At 37.0% G+C, this 20,752-nt stretch overlaps 3 protein-coding genes across 5 annotated transcripts; 2 read left to right on the top strand and 1 right to left on the bottom strand.

Moving 5' to 3' along the window:
- The first annotated feature begins 234 nt into the window (after positions 1 to 234).
- On the top strand, positions 235 to 8,898 carry tescb (tescalcin b). 2 transcript variants are annotated; one of them, XM_057360165.1, is made up of 9 exons: positions 363 to 407; positions 973 to 1,042; positions 1,433 to 1,719; positions 2,082 to 2,162; positions 2,641 to 2,780; positions 3,138 to 3,203; positions 3,301 to 3,404; positions 5,094 to 5,141; positions 5,265 to 8,898. In XM_057360165.1, the coding sequence occupies exons 3-9, from the start codon at positions 1,568 to 1,570 to the stop codon at positions 5,340 to 5,342; spliced, it is 669 nt and encodes a 222-aa protein (XP_057216148.1). In that variant the 5' UTR covers positions 363 to 407; positions 973 to 1,042; positions 1,433 to 1,567; the 3' UTR covers positions 5,343 to 8,898. The 2 variants fall into 2 exon arrangements, with proteins under 2 accessions (XP_057216156.1, XP_057216148.1); XM_057360173.1 differs by lacking the exon at positions 1,433 to 1,719 and having other exon boundaries at positions 235 to 407.
- A 983-nt stretch (positions 8,899 to 9,881) lies between these two features.
- On the bottom strand, positions 9,882 to 13,945 carry m17 (IL-6 subfamily cytokine M17). 2 transcript variants are annotated; one of them, XM_057360140.1, is made up of 3 exons: positions 13,836 to 13,945; positions 11,458 to 11,615; positions 9,882 to 11,089 (listed from the first exon to the last, which is right to left on the bottom strand). In XM_057360140.1, exons 2-3 carry the CDS (start codon positions 11,560 to 11,562, stop codon positions 10,625 to 10,627), a joined length of 570 nt encoding a protein of 189 aa, XP_057216123.1. In that variant the 5' UTR covers positions 11,563 to 11,615; positions 13,836 to 13,945; the 3' UTR covers positions 9,882 to 10,624. The 2 variants fall into 2 exon arrangements, with proteins under 2 accessions (XP_057216123.1, XP_057216115.1); XM_057360132.1 differs by lacking the exon at positions 13,836 to 13,945 and adding an exon at positions 12,069 to 12,169.
- Positions 13,892 to 20,752, top strand: taok3b (TAO kinase 3b). The gene is made up of 8 exons (XM_057359949.1): positions 13,892 to 14,299; positions 15,435 to 15,671; positions 16,141 to 16,269; positions 17,342 to 17,545; positions 17,809 to 18,048; positions 18,233 to 18,445; positions 18,665 to 18,847; positions 18,972 to 20,752. The coding sequence occupies exons 2-8, from the start codon at positions 15,486 to 15,488 to the stop codon at positions 19,131 to 19,133; spliced, it is 1,317 nt and encodes a 438-aa protein (XP_057215932.1). The 5' UTR covers positions 13,892 to 14,299; positions 15,435 to 15,485; the 3' UTR covers positions 19,134 to 20,752.

Raw genomic sequence — 20,752 nt, 5'->3', positions numbered from 1 at the left:
TATAAATGAATGTGGCTCCCGTTTTAAATATCCATTATTCGGTATTTGTTAAGTAAACATGATATTTGACATTTTAACTGCTATTAACTGGCTGTGGTCAACCTTCAGAAACTGGAATAACAATGTAGTCGGCAGGTGTTTGAACGACATTTCAGCGGGGATGTTGTTCGGCGCTAGGACCCAGGGGAGCTGTCCTTAACCTCCCCAAGGCACAATGCAATTTGCATGCATTTGTTGAGCAAGGCAAACACGGGTGTATGAGTGAAACCTAACCACCGGAAGATCTGGTAGGAACAGACTATACTGTGCAAGAAGCGCTTATTGGTGCGCGTCTATTATCGTGATGGGAAGCTTTCAATCACTGCCGTTTGACCATCATTATCGAACTCTGTCAAAGAAGACAGGCTGTGAGTATAACTATTAGCAACAATTAATTACATCGAAACGTCTAACGTTGTTAATGTCACATTATTTGTAGGCTACTGTAATGCTTGACAGTTGGGGCACTGTATGACACAGGAAACGTATGCGAACAAAAACAGACCCTGTGTGCAGCGTTTTCTTAACAACTTTAGGTTCTTTTCAATATTGTGTTGAAAGTTAATAGTTCGATACATTTACATACAGTAGCCTACGTGTTTAAATACATTTGTGTTAGAAATTATATGCAATACACGACACAGATGCACATAGAAAGTATACAGAATATTTACCATTGCTGATGTTAACAAAGACTGCCAAGACGATCTGCCTTAAAGTTATAGATGCTTAATTTTATGCAGCTGTCCCACATGCTCAAAATATCTATAATTAACCCGAGGACTCACATCATTCATAATTCAGTTAAGAATCAATCAAACAACAAAACAGGATAAAATTACAACCTATGTGTCATCTTGGAAATTTGCTCATCGATAGCGCATTTAGCATATCTGTTTGTTGAAAGTCTCCATTCTTACCCTCTTGTCCTAGTTTCACTGGAGCAGATCGGAATCCTCCACAATCGTTTCAAACAGCTCAGTCTAAACGAGGAAACACTACGGTAATCTCACAGTGTTGTCTATACTGTAGGCATTTGTTTGGCAAGTCACTCTGCAGATATGTTTCAGAGGACTTACATAGAATGACTTGTTTACAACAACCAAATCAAACCTGTTGTGCTGGTATTAGAAAGTTGCTGTGCTACTTATTTTCTTGGCCTTTGGATGCTTTGGCTGGTTACTGTAACCAGGTTACATAACATAGTTTACATTATATACTACAGGTGCTGGTCATATAATTAGAATATCATCAAAAAGTTGATTTATTTCACTAATTCCATTCAAAAAGTGAAACTTGTATATTATATTAATTCATTACACACAGACTGATATATTTCATGCTTCCTGCTGCTGACCAACTTTATGGAGATGCAGATTTCATTTTCCAACAGGACTTGGCACCTGCACACAGTGCCAAAGCTACCAGTACCTGGTTTAAGGACCATGGTATCCCTGTTCTTAATTGTCCAGCAAACTCGCCTGACCTTAACCCCATAGAAAATCTATGGGGTATTGTGAAGAGGAAGATGCGATATGCCAGACCCAACAATGCAGAAGAGCTGAAGGCCACGATCAGAGCAACCTGGGCTCTCATAACACCTGAGCAGTGCCACAGACTGATCGACTCCATGCCACGCCGCATTGCTGCAGTAATTCAGGCAAAAGGAGCCCCAACTAAGTATTGAGTGCTGTACATGCTCATACTTTTCATGTTCATACTTTTCAGTTGGCCAAGATTTCTAAAAATCCTTTCTTTGTATTGGTCTTAAGTAATATTCTAATTTTCTGAGATACTGAATTTGGGATTTTCATTAGTTGTCAGTTATAATCATCAAATTAAAAGAAATAAACATTTGAAATATATCGGTCTGTGTGTAATGAATGAATATAATATACAAGTCTCACTTTTTGAATGGAATTAGTGAAATAAATCAACTTTTTGATGATATTCTAATTATATGACCAGCACCTGTATATATGAACACAAACTATAATGCCTGCCCATTACATTTCATTTATCCATTGTGTTTTCATTTAAAGGAGAGATGACTTTAATAAAGTACAAGACCTGAAAGACAACCCAATTCGTTCCCAGATTGTAGAGGCCTTCTTCGATAGAAGGTTTGTAATAGTCAACAATTGTCTTTTTTTGTACTAATGCTGAAAAAATATTGTGTGAAGCATAACATATTTTCTCCTGTTTAAATAATTATCTTGAATTTTATGAGAAAATGTTTTAAGTCTGGATATAAATGTCGTAGTGTCTTTCTTACACAAGGATATGAAACTAAACCTTTTGATAAAGGAAGATTTTTTAAATGTGGGGTTGTTGCTGTACTGTATATGGCTTGCATTATTGTGGCTTATAATTGCTGACTTTGTTTTAAGCATTTTTTGCTAATATTTTAAGATATTGTTCATATTTGATATGTTTACTTATTAATGACAGTTTTGTGCATTATTTGGCTGTATTTCATGTTAGGATTTGTTACATATAGGTCCTTTCCACAGACAAGGCTTAAATCTAGTCCCAGACTACAATGCAAGTAATAATTTATTCTATATAAATTAATATTAAATATTTATTCAATCTTCACAGAAACTTCCAGAAGGATGGGGTCGGATCAATGGAGGAAATTGGTTTTGAGGAATTCCTGACTGTCATGTCGTACTTCAGAGCACCAGCCCTTCACACTACAGAAGAGCAGAGAGAAGAAATAAGGAGGGCGAAACTACGCTGTAAGAACATATCGTAACACATGAATGAGCACAAATGATATTCAAAACATTCTCTTGAAACCAGAATCCTTATTACTGTTGGGAAGCATGGGGATTAAGGGATCAGTTAAAGGCGGGGTAACCGATTTCCAAATTACGCTTCAGACAACTGAGTCGGGCCGAGTACCAAAACAACCTTGTAGCCAATCAGCAGTAAGGTGCACAGGACAGACATTAGCCGAGTGCTGACGAAAGCGAAAGATGGGGGTAGGGGTGTGTTTGTTTTGGTGATTTGAACATCAACAACGGCTAAGAGAAATCGGACACCCCGCCTTTAACAAGGACATGACATAATACTGTTAATTGTCTTTTTGGTAGTCCTGTTTAATATGCATGACACAGACAATGATGGAACCATAACACTGGAAGAGTACAGACATGTAGGTAGCTGCTCTAATTTGTTCAATCAAATTCCGTTTAAATAATAGATGCTTAAAATGACTGTGATTCATGATTAGCTGTGTTTTCTCTTACTAGGTAGTAGAAGAATTACTTTCTCGTAGTGGATCACTTGGAAAAGAGACAGCCAAGGGCATTGCAGATGCTGCAATGCTGGAGGTTGCCAGCATCTCAGTAGGTCACATGGTATGTTATTCAGAAGCTCTATATTCAACACTGTGAAGAATACATCAGACAGTCAGTGTATCTTATAGGATTGATATATGCATTGATCCGCCAATCAATATCTATTTCTCTCACACATTTTTGTGTCTTGCTGGGTACTTTTCATTGACCTATATAGATTCATAGTTATTGAAATTTTCTTTCTTCTAGCTCTACAACAAATCTTAATCTTTTAAATTTTATCGCGTTTTTTAGTACACATAGAAAGCTGTAATCGCTTTTTAGATGCAGTTATTTTATATATTATACCCAAGTCCTTGCCCTGTCCCAAAACTGTTGGCATTTTGAAGGGATACTCCATCCCAAAATTAAAATTCTGTTATTCCAATCCTGTCAATTTCTTTGTTCCATTGAACACAAAGAAAGATATTTAGAAACATTTTAGCAACTGACAGTTCTGGGACATCATTGACTACCATAGTAGGAAAAATTTCCTTTCCTAAATTCTTCAAAACATCTAATTTTGTGTTGAACAGAACAAGAATACTTTTTCCTACTGTTGTAGTCAGTGATGTTCCAGAAATGTTAGTTGCTAACATTTCTCCAAATATCTTTCTTTGTGTTCATCAAAACAAAGAAATTTATACAGGTTTGGAACAACTTGAGGGTGAGTAAATGATAACAGAATATTTAATTTTGGGTGGAGTATCCCTTTAAGATTTAAAAACATTATTGTCAGGGTGTTTTAACCTGTTACCTGGGGCTTTCCGTATATGGAACATCTGATTTTACGGTTTGTTTTGCATTTGAATTCTAATATAATTATGACAAACTATATATCGTTGGAAAGGTCTAAGCCTCTAGAATACATTTTTCATCACTGTTTTATAAAATAAATTATGTAGGAGTAATCCATTTATAAATGTCGAGAGTGTGCTTCAAAAATTGTTTCCGCCTGCCAGGTGCCTGCTTTTACTTCAATATTTTGCATGTGAATTCTTATTTTATCATGGCACAATGAACATAATTTGTCATTATTGGCATGATGTACATAATTTTTAATAATTCATAAATTCTTACTATTCTTACCACTATTTGAAAATTCTTTGGATAATTGTTGAACAGTGCAATTTTTTTCTAATATTCAATTAATTTCATGTTCATATTTACATACGTTTCATGTTTTTTCATTATGTTGTTCCCCTTTCTGTCTAAATTTTCATTGTCTCGTCATGTGAAGAATTAAAAAATTTTTGAAAAAGAAGAATCTTAATGTCTGTTGTGGTGTCCAATGTCAGACCAAAAGCAAAGTGGGCCCCTATTGGATCATTGTGGTACTGCGGCTAAAACACTCAAAGAAGACACTCAATTTGGTCTATCAAGCTCAAACTTCATAAAAAAATTTTTTAGGCTGAAACACATAGATTTTATATGTTTTTTTAATAATATCTAAACATAATATTTTTATAGTTTGTTATAGCAATAAACATAAACTACAATAACTTTTTTTTGTAAAAAAAAATCAGGAATAATCTTCGAAGTGTCATTTTAGTTCCAACAGTGCATGTTCATGTGCAAGCTAAAAAAGGGCTGCGCCAGGTATTAGGTTAAAAATGTAGCCTTCAAAAATATAAACCAATAGCCAAACCGGTACACACACAGCTCTTGTTTATTTATCTGTGTGTGTGTTTGTTTGTTTGTTTGTTCTAGGCACCTGATGAGTTTTATGAAGGAATCACATTTGAGGATTTTTTGAAGGTTAGTTTCTATTTTTTACTCAAGCGAGATGGGCATTACATTACTTTTTGGCATCGTTGTACACTGTAAAGCTCATGAGCCTTACATAATGTTACATGCATTTACACTTTATGTTTTTAACAGATCCTTAAAGAACTTGAAATTGAGACAAGAATGAACATTCGCTTCTTAAACATGGACACAACCGTGCTGTGCAAATAATGACATGATGCTGCAGGCCCAGTTGGTAACTGGACCTCTCTTTGCACTTAATTAGATGAGAGCAGTTGTTTGTGTAGATTTTTATTTATTATTAGAGAACTGAGAATGTGCATTTTAAAGACAATCTGCAATAACAAAAATGATCTTGACATTAGAAACTCACTTGACTTTTGGTGTTTTGTTACAGTTAGTACAGTAAGTTATAAATCTAGACTTTAATTTATTTTACTTAATTGTTTTTGGAACAAATAAATTATATTTATTCTCTTAAATTCTATTTATTCTAACTGCATGTTTAATGTTTATAAATGTGCAAATTCTGCTTCTGTATATTTTCACATATGTGACCCTGGATCACAAAACCAGTCTTAAGTAGCACGGGAACATTTTTAGTAAAAGACAAAAATACATTGTGTGGGTCAAAATTATCGATTTTTCTTTTATGCCAAAAATCATTAGGATATTAAGTAAAGATCATGTTCCATGAAGATATTTTGTAAATTTCCTACCTTAAATATATAAAAACTTTATTTTTGTGAGTGGATGGTCTGCCACAGTGCCCCTGATTAACAACTTCAAAGGCAATTTTCTCAATATTTTGATTTTTTGCGCTCTCAGATTCCAGAGTTTTAAACGGTTGTATCTCAGCCAGATATTGTCCTATTGTAACAACTCGTATATCTATAGAAAGTTTATTTATTCAGATTTCAGATTATGTAAAAATCTCAATTTCGAAAAATTGACCCATAAGACTGGTTTTGTTGTCCAGGGTCACATATTTATTTTTCCGTATGTTAAAATTTTGTACTTTATATAAAGATTGTACTTCAGATGTCTTAGGGTGTGTTCATATATGCCATTTGTTCGATTGAAACGAACACTAGTGCGATTGCTCTGTTAGTGCGGTTTATTTGTGTAAGTGTGAACGCTGCCACCCAAACCCTGGTGCGCACCAAGCGGACCGAGACCGCAGAAAAGATGGGTCTCGGTCCACTTTCAAACGAACTCTGGCACGGTTCGATTGAAATATGAACGCAACACGGACCAAAGGCATCGAACCTAACCAAAAACAAGAAGTGTTAACAATTGAACGACCCGGAAATCAAGTGATTTGGTAATATAAAAGGAGTGATTATTACATATGTGCGTGCGCATGTAACGGAGGAATCTCTGGCACCGCTTTGACTGCTTAAAAAACTTAATGAGGTCTTCGCGAGTTACCGGCTTGCTAAAAATACCCTCGTATGCACTGAACATGTGTAACCCATGCAGCACTGTGCACACAGCATTGTTTTGGATGCCCGGTAAGTTCTGTTTTAAAATATAAATCATAAAAGCTGTCCAATTATGTTGCGACTTTACACGTAAGCTTTTAGGTTTGATATCTTTAGGTTCGCTGTTAAAATTACAGTCTGAACGCTTAGCGAACCAGAGACTCCAGACCTAAAGAACCAAAAGAACCGAACTAGAAATATGAACGCACCCTTAATTTAAAAATCGCAGTTACTCCCATAAACCAGCAGGTGCCACTAATGTCATTATTTTGGTTGGGTATAGCACTACTCGGGTATGAACAGGTACTTACATAACCAAGAAGCATGTTACAATAGCATGTAAGCTTAAAAAACATTGCATTTCAAACCATACAAAATATGACAATATATAATACATATATATTGTGTAATGCATAATATAGCATAGGATTGGGTAAGACAATAACAGCAATATCCGTAATTAGTGTATAGCCTACCAAAGACCTTTAAACAATAACAACAACAAAAATAACAAAAGCAATAATTAATTTATGAGTTATGCTTTGTACTGAGAGATTGTAGAGCACAGTCAAATTCATGTTAAAGTGTAGGAATATGGTTTGCATAGTGCAGTGGTTCTCAGACTTTTCAGATAAAGTACCAATAAAATTACCGCCATAGAATTTGACCGCCATAGAAAATCACATGAATAAACACTCAAATTAATAGCTGTGAATCTTTATCTTTACACCTGGTCCTCCAATTCTAATGTATTATTAATAATAAAAAACACTTTTTTATTTATTGGCTGTTTTCAAACTAAAGAACATGTTTTTTTTCCCATGTTTTTCAAGTTAGTCAGAAGTATTTATAGACACAAAACACATTTCTGGGCACTGTAAACTAGGGTTGCACGGTGTACCGGTGCTACGGTAGCATCGCGATGCTAAAGCTTCAAAATACCGGCGATGCCTCTCTATTTTTGAAACGGTAGTATCGTAGTTAATGTTGCATATGCGCATTATATTTATTTGAACACTTACATCTGCCTCGGTGTTTATCTCCAAAATGAATGTGTGTTTTGAATGTCTCGGACGAGTTAATGATTCAAATTGGCGATTTGAACGAGTTGGTTAAATGATTCACTAACTCAGTGGAAAATTGACGCCACCTACTGGCCGTTTTAGTTCTGCGTTTAAAGTAAGCCTAATATTTCCCTTTATAAAGACTGCTGTATCAATTAAATTTGTCCAACATTTGAATTAGTTCCTACGTGAAAAATGATCTAGTGTACTTTAGTATTTTCTACAGTAAACTACTAAAACTCATAGATACTAGTGTTTTTGAGTCTTATCAGAGTAAATATTTAAGTATACTACAGTATTTATAGTATTTACAAATGACTAAATGTAAATGTATTTGCTATAATTTATCCAATTACTACAGTTAATACAACAACATATTCTAGTGCAAAGTATAATACAGTTTACTATAGTAAATACAAATGTTTCATGTAAATCTGTGTTTTTTGTATAGATTTGAATTATATGGCACAGCATCGTGATACTACTTGGTATCGAGATACTTCAGCTGGTATAGTATCGTAAGACATGTTTATGGTACCGTGACAACCCTACTGTAAACAGGGCTCTATATTTACTTATATGGGGGATTTATTAACTTTGTGGGAACTGGCAGAAAGACTAAACCTATATTAAAGGCAAACAATGTGGAAAGAATATTTAACAGAAGATAAATTAGATGTAGAGACTCACACGTTACTGCAGCGGCTCTTGTCAAAGCTTTCATTGATTTAACCGCGAGTAGATGCAGACGCATATTGAATTAGAGCTTTACAGCCATGACAAGTTTTACACAACGGTTCAATTGCAGAAATACATAAGAAGCTTAATTTACACGTAGGCCTAGCCTAGCTCATCGGAAGAGAGTGAAAGACGCACAAGCGCATGTCTGCTCCCGCTCTGTGTTTGAGCTGCCTGTCACGCGCCTGAGTTACGTCATCGACCAATGATTGCAAAATTGCACATGAGATGTATTCCGTATTTATCCATCATGTATTAAACATTTGAAATTGTATTTAAAACACGTAATGTAAATTAAGATATGTTCTTTTTAATTTCCTGTCGTGTAGTGAATTGAGAGCACTTTTTATTGCAAAAATGAACCTAGCATTTCCTCTGTCACAAAATTATGAAATTGATGTCTCTTCTGGTAATGGCGGTAAATGTTTTACATGCAAACTGCATCTACCACAATAAATCATGCATCTTGCAATACTGAAATTTTTTGGTGTTTTTTTTTTCAAGAAAAACTCGGAGCATTTCTCAGATCGCTTTAGTATTTGACGGGAAAAAGAAAATGATCACTTTCATATTTCGTGTGAAAGTGTCATGTGAGGTTGCCAAAACAAGACAGGAAGGTGGTTATCACACAAGCACCTAGGCTATGTGTATGGTTTGATTGGGGGTCTCCCCCACCACAACCTACATGAAAGGCTCCACGACCCACTACCTCGTTTTTTATTTCACGAAAATTGTGTTTCATAAAATGTGCCACTCCCTTCAATTGCTTGTAAGCAGTGCACCGCTACAAAATCCCCATCTGTGTTTCTACAGAAATTAATACAATACCTTTTCAGACATTAGAAAGATTGATGCAGTGCATCACATGTACAGTATAATGTGGGGATTTTTGCTAAGAAAACCGAATGCCACTTAAAACGAAGGAGTTGTCAGAAGTTTATGCACCTTGTGTAGTTTAAGTTAAAATAAATTAGCAAACATTTTTAAACATATTTTTGATACGCGTTCTTTAATTGAATTTCTATTTAATATTACAGCTTTAGTTTGCTGCTAAAGCAATGATGCTATTTTCGTGCCACTGGTTTTCCTGATGAAACGTTGCCATGCAGAACTCATTACTTGACCTACAATGAATCTCTCTACTTCCATTTCCACAAAAGCGTGTGACTAGGACAAAGTGCTTGAGATGGCATATTTCCACAGCATTATTTAACGAGTAATATATTTAACAAATTCATTATTGTTACTGTGTATCATGTAATGTTGTTACATTGATTTTCTTGTACTGTAGTGCATAACATCACTATGATATTACTGTGTGTGGTTTGATTTTGTTTTGTTTATCAGCTTGATTTAAGGTGTCAGCAGTTTACTATAGAAAAAATTTAAGAACTGGTTTTAAATGTCTAAGTTTGCAACTTTGCATTTATAAAAAAAGCAAAGTATCTTCACAAAGATACTTGTAAACGTTAAAGTCTTTATTATGAAAGGAAGAGCTTGAGATTCGTTCACAAACACACATGGGCAGTAACACATTCATACCTTGTGACAGGGGAGACGGCTAGTCAGTTTTTTTCCTTTATGCATGTGGTGAAATGAATGCGTCATTATGGGCTGATATCACCGTCTCTTGCACTTCCTGTCTTCTAAAATGGTCTCGACACAAGGCTATGTCTCAGACGGTACTTAACTAGGGTACTCGGATCTTGCCAGGAGTTAGCAATGACCATAAAAGCCAATATGGCTAACGTTTTACATCACAGTCGATTTCTTTGTTATCAAAACAAATGCCTGTGACAACATACATGACCTCACAGAGAATTTTACTAAGAAATTGAACTGGTTTTAACCTTTCTAGGCAAAAGGGGGCAAAACGTGTGGTCAGGTATAGGTTTGATGACATCTTATATATATATACAGTATATATATGTAACAAACTATAACTGAATAACATACTGTAGGTACTAAGGACCTACAGTAAACCAGTTGAAGACCACCAGATAAGATGATCCAAATTATTGCAACACTTATCAGTTTACATAATGTTATCTTTCCCTACATACAAGGATAAGACAATTAAGACAGAAATAAATTATCTAAATAAATACTGTATATCAACATAAACCATTAACTCATTTACACATCTCTACAGGAATGTATGTGCAAAAATAAATAGTAATAAGTTACAGACATCATTTTCCAGTCCCTAGTTGAGTGATGGTATTTCTGTCCTTCTCCTGCACTTTTTACCCCTAAGAGACTTCAGTTCGTGAAATGCTTGACTAAGGAACTCCTGTAGCCGCGAAAGGACAATGCATCCATAGGCCTTCTGCTGGAAAGTATTTTGCGCGGGGGGAATTCCGGTTGGTCTTTCAGCTGGCTCAGGAATAGGTATATTTGGCTTCAGAACTTGGAGAAGACAGTTTACAATCGGAGAAATGCGGTCAACATGTGCAATCATATGCTTAAGTCCTTCGGCCACAGGGTTGGTTGGAGGTTCGAAGTCTTTCTGTTGCTCCACTACTGTCTTTAGGTGAGGAAGGAATTCTTTTAGGCGGGTATAAACACTGGAGATGCGCTCGGATATGCTCTGACCAGAGATGGTCGATACTGGAACGTTGACCATTTTCATATCGCAGATCAGGTCCGTAGAATCCCCGTTACTGGCTTTCTGGATGAGAACACAGGTCAAGACAAGACATTAGGCAAAGCAATGTTGGTTATACTTGAAGAACAAGTATGCACATTTTATTTCTATTTGTGTACAGAATATACTGCCAAATTTATGTTTACAGCTGTCACGTACCCACAGACTCCCACCCACAATCGAAAAACACCAGTTTGTCAATGAGAGTCATCACCAACCCATTTCAAGTGTAAACCACCAAAGCACTTCACCATATTAGGCTTATCTTGTCAGAGCATCTACCAATGTACCAATCACAACCAAACATAGAGGAATTCATTGACTCCGAATGTCGTCTATGTAGTTCCTCATTCAAAAACCTCAGTCAACAAGTATACCTAGACAGAACTTACATATGTTTTTAAAAGTTGTGCAGTGGTCACGTTCATAAACTTCGTAAGCTTTAGACTCCTGTGAAGATGCTGGCTGCAGCTTTGATTCTCGCATCTTGCTTGCATGGTTGGTTGCGTTGAGTGAACAGCAGATAGGAAGAGGACAACAAGGATTATTCCTGAAAAAGCAAATAACAAACAAAACAAAATCAGACATTAAACTTACCAAAAATCAACTTAACTATTATATAGAAATATTTTATAGTGCTCCTTTTCACAGATGGCGGAGTTTCACATTCTAATTGTCTATCACTTTCTGAGACAATGTTAACAAGATGCACAATAATATAAAATTACAGGCAGGCATCTTAAAGTATGGCTGAAACTAGTCTTCAGGAAGATATTGAGCATCCAGGTTTCCTAGACTAAGCACCAATCATATGCACTGCAAGCTCTCAGTGCACTAGAAGTGCACAAATATGACATCAGTTGCAAAACACGTTATTTTCACAAACAAATATATATTGTAAATGGGTTCCTAATTGAATCGCAACCACCACAATATTCTATTTTTACCACTAAGCATGACCGTAAGCATGTGGTTTTGTGCGCAATGTGGTTGTTGTACTTACTGAGTTTTACTTGTGATCTCTGAGGTAGCCTGATCATGTTCCTAACATGCCAACTCATTCTCCGTTCACAGACAAGTTTTCAAACTGGTCATGATCACAACTCTGAAAAAGTTTTTAAAGTCTGAAACCACACATTTGTCATTGAAGGAAATGACGTGGACAGCTTTCTGAGGCAACAAGATTTCCCAGAATTTTTTTTCTCTTTGCGTCTTGAAATCACATGTACATGTGTAATGTTCTCTCCTTTAGTTGCCACCCAAATTTCATTTTGATGCGTTTCCTCCGGCAACACAGGTCTGTGTGGGCTTAGCAGTTTGTTTAATTGTCATTGTGTCACTGTTCAATTTGCTTATGAGTAAAATGCCAATTAAATACATGTGATTAAATACATTTGAAATAGACATAAAAAAGATTTGTATGTTGCATGATGATCAACAATATTTCTGTATGTGATGTGTCTATCTATGGAGATATTTAGTGCATACATAGTGCATACATATTTCCTGACAAGTTTAACATTTTGGTCATTGGTTGTTGTTTAGTCAGTAATATTGAGAATTCCACAGACAAAATTTTGAATGGGAACGGCGGTCCAGCACAGCTCTCTGAACTCTGTGCCTGTTGGTTCAACAGGAAGCTGTCTTGTAATAGGAAGGTAGTTTCTCAACATAAGATTTTCAGTATATCTGTTGACGCAAAAGCACAAATTTGGAAATTTCAACCTAGTGTGCTCAATCCAGAAAGAAAGGAGACAAAGAACTGTTTTTAATTTAGATCAATTTTGCATGATGCAACTGTATTTTTATTTAATTACAGTACATGTAGAATTACTTAACAGAACTAAAACACTCCTATGATGTTAACAGTGCGCTAAGCTTTATTTTGTCCCCTCATGACTCACGAGGGAAATCCCAGAGTCAAAATTTTCAAACATGCACAAACTTACTATAGTTACTATAGATAAGACACAGCTGATTTAACAGCCACATCTGTAAAAACACAAGACTTGTGTCTGTTCAAGCTTAAGTTTAATGCTGATGTGGTAAGGTGGTGCCACTGGGAAAATCAGTGTCTTCTCAGCAAAACATATACGGCACTTCAGTAACTGGTACTTTCCACAATTCGTACCTAAAGCATGACAGTATACAAGTATGCAGATGTCTTTTAATGCAAATTGTGGTCACTTTCTCTGATGTGGGTGTCACATCCAAGTTTGAGACCAGATTAAGAGGGCCCTTTCCTTTTGCCAAGTATTGGAATTTCAGTCAAATCTTTAAAATTCAGCAGCATTAGTGCATGTAAGCATCTGACAAGTCTGCTCCTTGGGCAAACAGATAACAGGCACTTTCTTTTAACCTGTAAACCACAGGAAATGCTTTACTAGAATCTAAGGAAACCCCCAGGTCTCCTTTATGTATTTCTCATAATCGTAAATACCTCTTTAGAAGTCTAACCTCACTTCAAACTAAATTCATGTGCAATCTGACACTGTTGCAAATGAGAATGACGACAATTGCCATTAAACAGACAAACACAGACGTGAACAGATGATTGATTAGATTGCCAATATTGCAACTAATAAAAGGTCTCAAGGTGATTTTAAATGATTTAAAATAAGACAACAAACAAGTAAACAACGAAAATATAGATTTCTTAGTGCTTGGTTATTTTATGACGAATATGGTAAGTTTATTCATTGTAGTTAAGTTTTTGTAGCGTAACAAGCGCGCGCACACGATTGCCCATGGTAGGCATTGCGTAACTTACTCTATCCCACCGGATCCGTTTGCTTCCTCCTCCTCCTTCTCAGGAAGTGCAGCCGCTTGTAGTCTGAAGAAGAGAGACTCCGGACTCTCGCAGTACCGACCATCTCCGCGACATCCATCTCGATGCCCTGCCCGTTTCTGCAGGGACATATGAACGACATAACCAAGTAGCAGATGAACGGCGAAAACGATGCGCTGGAAGCACGCTGTGTGCGGGCAGCAGGGAGAAGCAGCGGCATCGTCCTCAGCATCAGCAGCAGCAGGGCGCTCGGTTAGCGCCCACCCCCACTCGCTTCGTCTTTTCCTCCCCCCCTGCAGAAGCATGCTTGCGTGAGGGATGAGGCTGGAGACAGGGACATCAGGCCAGAGCTGCGGCCTTCTTCTTATCGCAAGAGCCGGGCTCGTCATCATCGCAGCAGCAGCAGCATCCGCCAACGCTTTGCCATCATCACACCAGCATCTTTGGTAGGCAGCCTATCTCTCGTCTTCTCCGCTCGGTTTTTGCATAAGAAACGCAGGCCTGCCATGGTCATCCACTCAACCTCACATCAGTAGCCATGGCAACCACATCCTGTTAATAAGCGCCTTTTCATCTCCCCCCGTGTCTTTCTGTCTCCGGAGCGCAGGCTTATTTTCTACTACTTGGGACCATTACAAAGATATATCGCGTAATTGTTATTATACTGTAGGTGAGGAATTGTGATTGAGAGGTCTTTCATTAAATTGTACATAATGTACGGTGCTTCTCCCTCTCTATATATATCTTGCCAGTAGACTTTAGCAAAGCAGTAAATAAATCAAATAAATGCTACAATGAGAAGAGAAAACAGACGACAATGACAACATATATAAATATTCAATATACAGTTTTTAAATATTACATACGTATTGGCCTATTCCCTTGAGGTTAAAATGAATGGCTATTTACATTCTTGTGTTTGATTGTGACGTTATAATATATATATATATATATATATATATATATATAAAATTTATTACAGTTTATTCTATAGCAGTGGTTTTGCTTCAGCGCAACACAAAAGCAAGCAAAAAATGTTCTCAGAAGCAACCATTGGGGTGTTCTCATATTACCATGGTCCAGCATTACAAGACATTACAGACTTATTGTCAGTTTTACAATAACACAAGCATATTATATGAGTATTAGCCACAAAAAACATCATACTGTATGTACAATCTGTAACTCTACACTATACTGTATATACAGTATATAATCCATAGCAATATCCTATTTTATATATCCTCTCATATAAAAGTTGAAGGCTTATTTTGCTCTTCTCTTAGCTACACAAAGGGCTAATTTGCATTTTTATTATTATTTTGAATTTCTCTGCTGTCATCGCTATAACCTGAAACCACTGACCCAAGTTGAAAGCTATATGGTGTTTCCTATAGGAGATGAGAGCTCACTGTTAAAGGCCAACTCCTTTAGTGATAAGACCCAACCAACTTATTATGCTTTGGAAAAAAACAACAATTCCAATTAAATTAAAACAAATGACAGAATTTGTACTGTGTATGAGGGTGTTTGTTTTGACTTTCAACTTACCTGACCTTTGACCCTCAACACACTGTGCAGGTCAGTGAGCAGATCCAGGAGCATGAGCAGGAAGCTGTGTGGCGCGAGCAGATGTCAGGGTACAAGCGCATGCGGCGGCAGCACCAGAAGCAGCTGATCGCCCTGGAGAACAGGCTAAAGGCCGAGATGGATGAGCACAAGCTCCGGCTGCAGAAGGAAGTAGAGACCCAGGCTAATAACACCTATATTGAACTAGAGCGGCTGGCCAAGAAGCAAGCTGTACAAATGGACAAGGAGGTGTGTGGTTGTGTACCAAATGTACATAAAGTATGCACAAATAAGTGACATTTCATACTTGTGAAGAACATATTCTTATTCACATGTTTGGCTGTTCAAAAAAGTTACGTTTTTCACACCAGACTCAGCAAAGTCTGTGCAAACCATTTCTACTGTATATGGCCTTTGTGCACAAGGCATTGTTTCGCTCAAATAGAAAGGGACACTCCCAAACAATTGCAACAAAGTTAAAATTCTCTGGATTGTCATTTTGTATGACATCATTAAGATTTGAAAAATGAATGAAATCGCTAAACCCATTAATTATAAGGGGGTTTCCACAGAGTTTTGGCTGTATGGTAAAGTTTACATATAATCAGCTGACCACAGTGAACTTTTGGTGACACTCATCCTCCCCTGGAATCGAGATGATGAATCTGTCTGAATGAATGTCTGGTGTACTCAAATGTTATTTTATTTTCTTCAAAAGATAAAAAACACAGCAGCAGAGGAGAAGAGAATCCAGCAACAGATCTTGGTCCAGCAGAAGAAGGAACTGACCACCTTCTTGGACACACAGAAAAAGGAGTACAGACTATGCAGAGAAAGGATGAAAGAGGTGAGCAGGGCCATTGCATTTTATATACGGCAACAACTCCTTTCCCAGGCCCAATGATTAAGCTGTAGAGGATCTTAGGAATCACAGGGACTGGGATCATGTTTACATATTACCTGTAATACACTGTAAAAAGTAATACCTTAGATCTACTCAATACAATTATGGCAACAGATTACAAGCAATTTGTTTAATTAAATACAACTTATTAGAAATGAGTCAATTTCAATCAATTTTATTGCTTAAAAGTTACACAATAAAATTGCTTAAATGCAAATTGTGACATAATAAAATTGTCTTAAGGTTCCAAGGTCTACTTAATTAAATATTAATAACAAATAATCAAAAAGAATAATTAAACTTTAAATATTATTCAGAGAAGGTAGAATTTACCTAAAAATGATCAGACACAAAAGGTTCTTAGGTGAATTTATCTTGGTCAAAACTTTTGGAAGAAAAAGTCAGAAACACAGACATTAAATGAAAGAAGCAAAACACACATATAACTCCGTAAATAAGAATAATAACAAATCAATTCCTTCCCTTCTAACACTGTGGCCTAACCAGATGATACAAGAAGCCATGACATTTAAAAAAGCGATTTCGCCGAAGCGGCTAGTAATTCGGCTTTAAACAGCACGGAAAACATATACCCAGCTAACAAAAGTTTGTTATAAGAACTTTCCTTAGAGGTTTTCATGCTTTTGAAAACGTTTTAAAAACATTCAGTGTTCAGTGTTTAAGAACGTCCCTAGCTAACAAAAGTCACCATCATAGTGATCAGTGTTTTGTTGAGTTGGGCTCTTGACCCTCGACTTTCATAGTTTTTTTTTTTAGCATGCTGTGTCTGTGTGCTTTTAAAGTACATTCCTTATGGCAATGCAGTGAGTAACTAATCGAGTGTTGATTGGGGATCATTAAAATCATATAAATCATAAAAAAGACTAGCTGGGCATCATGTATAGTGTAGTCAATTTCCTGTTGTGTCACACACCACCAAGAGGGGCCTACCCATACCACAGTTTGAAACCGAAGGGTTCTTCCCATTTACATTAACTTTTCTTTTTTACAACAGGAAATGAATGACGACTTTGATACGCCAAAAGAGGAGAAACAGGAGCGCTTGTCACGACATAAGGAAACAATGCAGCACTCCCAGGCAGAGGAGGAGGCCCAGCTGCTGAACCAGCAAAGACTGGTTTACGAAAGAAGCTGTCGTGCTTTAAAAAGACGAAGCCTGATTAAGAAGCATGAATTTGAGCAAGAGCAAATGCGGGAGGCAAGGAATAATTTGAGTCACCACAAACAATTTCTCAAAGAATTGTTCAATTTGTGTGAATTCATTTAGACATTTGATCACAGTGTTAATCACATAACAAAATCAAAACATGTCAAAACATGAAATAAGGTATATGCATAAAGAGTGAAGTTCAGTAAACATATCAATGTAAATCAATTAACTCTAAAGTGTATCTAATGAATTGTTGTTTGTCACAGACTATTGAACTATTACTCATGCAGAATTTGGATTTTGTGTTAAAGGAGCTTAACAAGAAAAAGACACAAAAAGAAATGGAGCATGCCTTGATGATCAGGCAGGACGAATCCACCCAGGAGCTGGAAAGTCGGCAGTTACAAACCTTACAAAGGCTACGCTTTGAGCTTATGCGCCAACAACATCAAACAGAGCTGGAAAACCAGGAGGAGTACAACAACCGACGCCAGAGGGAGCTACACAGGAAACATGCTCTGGAACGCCGACAGCAGCCCAGGAACCTTAAGGTAGACTTTAGTCACGTAATAGAGCAGAAATGATGGGTACAACCAACTATCAGAGGAATAGTCAAGGAAATTCTTCCACCAGAATGTTTCACAGACTGTCAGGTTATAGTGTCAGATTAACAGCTGTGAAGCAGTAGTATTTAATAAAGGGTAACCCTTTCCTGTATTTATGACTCTCTTCTAGACATTGGAGATGCAGATCAAAAAGCAATTCCAAGATACCTGTAAGGTGCAAAACAAGCAGTACAAAGCTCTGAGGAACCATCAGCTGGAGGTCTCTCCAAAAAGTGACCACAAAGCCCTTTTGAAGTCTCTGAAGGAGGAGCAGACCCGCAAGCTCGCACAGCTGGCAGAACAATATGAGCAAAGCATTAATGAGATGATGGCCTCCCAGTTGGTAAGAACCGCAAAGACAAAAGTGGTGGAGTGCTGTAAATGTGCCATAAAGAAATGATGTTGTTCCATTGAATTATTTTGAATTTCCCTAACCTTAAAAAGAAGCTTTTACTTTGGAAAAAGTGTTCGACTGCTATTGAGGAGGAGAAATTGATCAGCATTATGGACTGTTAACCTCTTCAGTATTTTGGGTAATAATTTTAGTATGTGATTCTCACAGTTACATTTAGACCAAGAGCAAGAGGCCGAATGCCAGGCTTTAAGGCATCAGCTACATCAGGAGATGGAGCTCCTGGATGCCTACCAGAACAAAACTAAGGCGCAGATGGAGGAACAACATGAGCGTGAGATGCAGAAGTTGGAACAGAAAGCATCCTTGCGTCGGGCTCACTTGGAACAGAAGGTGGGCTGTTTTGAAGATTAACCAGTTAAATTCGTAGGAATGCGCAAGCTTGGTGTCATTCATGCATCACCGTGGTAAAATACAAATTCAGGCTTTTGGTTGTATGTTTTGATTCTCCTTACAGATTGAAGAAGAGCTGGCCTCGCTTCATAAGGAACGGACTGAGAAAATTAAGCATTTATTTGAGCGTCAAGAGCGAGAACTAGACATGTTTGATTTGGAAAGCTCTCGGCTTGGATTCGGAAGCTTGGCCTCGTTTGACTTTCCCAAGGAGGAGGGCAGATGATCCCACAGAGGTTAAAGGGACTCTTCAACACAGACGTCTCTGGACATGTTGTGCCTGCACTGTCCCCGATTGTTGGATTTACCGAGACCACCCAAACAGTGACCATGCTGTATCAATATCTTTTAACTCATATCGGCTGTGAGAACTTCACTGAGAGAAGAAACTAAACAGCCACAGACACGGAGTGGTTTAGCGGTGCATCACTAAGCTCATGAACCAAGAAGGACAAACTGACCTTTTCTCCATGCCATTGTCCCACTTTTGGTATTCAATTAGTAATTCAGGATATTTTAGTACAAGTAAGCACTTTGATATGTTAAGTACGATCCCATCATGTGAGGTGGATATGAAGTACGAAATGCCTTTGGTGTCATCAAAGGACATTACGACTGTAGAATGTGTCCTGCGTCTTCACCGTGGCTATTAGCTGTTTTGTATGTATCACAGAGAATGTGAAAACCGCTGACGAAAACTTTACGCAGAAACAGATTTTGAAGTGTCTGATTTTAAAATATGGTGAATACATGAAGAGCATTTAATTACTTTCATATTGTGAAACCCACGCGTTATTTCTTTTATAATAGAAAAAGAGAAAAAACAAAAAATGTATTCATTGTTCAGTATCCTCAATTAATTGGCATTAGTTTATCAGGATGTGGATTTATTACATTGAATCGGTTCTGTCACAGTTACTGGTATTATTGCATGCACTTTAAAAGACAAATTCAGGTTGTGAAGTGGAGCATGAATCTGTCAGAGATTTTAGCCGTGTACAAATAAAAGTGGTCATAGCAGTTTTGTTTTCATGGCTATTGATACTGAACATAAGCTTTATCTTTGATATACATAAATACCCGCCAAATTGCCAAATGCCTTTAAGTTATGTTGATGAATGTTTTTGTTTTCCTTATTTTGCACAATCTGTTGAATTGTGGTTCATTCAATGTGGACTTATCACTGCTCTTGTACAGGGAAAATGTTGCAATTTGTGTTGTACGAAATTTTATAAAAATATTTGTATATGACAACCTAAATAGGGTTTACATATGATGTATTGATCAATCATTGCCAACAACAAATCTATGAGACTCTTATTGAGTGAAGGCAGTGGAATGCAAACTTATTTTTGTAAGTAAAACTGAAAGAATAGATGGGTTAACTTATATTCTCGTGCATCATTTGACAGCTGACATGTTTGGTGAAGCTTTAACGCCAACACCTCTGTGTAACAGTTCATGGCTTGCTGCCATTTAAGGGAGACTCCACTCTGACAACTACTAGAAGGGGTTCCGTTGATTTTTAATTCATAAAACCATGTACTTTGTAGGCAGATTTGTGGTGTGTAATAAAAGATTATTTGGGCCTGACCAACTACTATCTTTGATAAACCCTGACCCTCATTACAGTATTCACAAGTGTCTCATAATGTTTTATTAGTGATAATCGGAATGAGAATGCAAAGTGGTTTCTTGTTACTTGTCATTTAGGGTCAAACGAACCCAACTCAAACGAAGCCATTGTTAAAACTGCCATTGCACAAATGAAATGATGTTTTAATAAATAAACACAGTGAAGTTTTGATTGGCCAATGGCATGCTGGGGAATATTCACAATTAAGT

This window comes from Triplophysa rosa, linkage group LG2, assembly GCF_024868665.1.
Source record: "Triplophysa rosa linkage group LG2, Trosa_1v2, whole genome shotgun sequence".
NCBI lineage: Eukaryota > Metazoa > Chordata > Actinopteri > Cypriniformes > Nemacheilidae > Triplophysa > Triplophysa rosa.
Note: the sequence above shows the minus strand (reverse complement) of the source record. Positions and strands in the feature narration are given on the sequence as shown.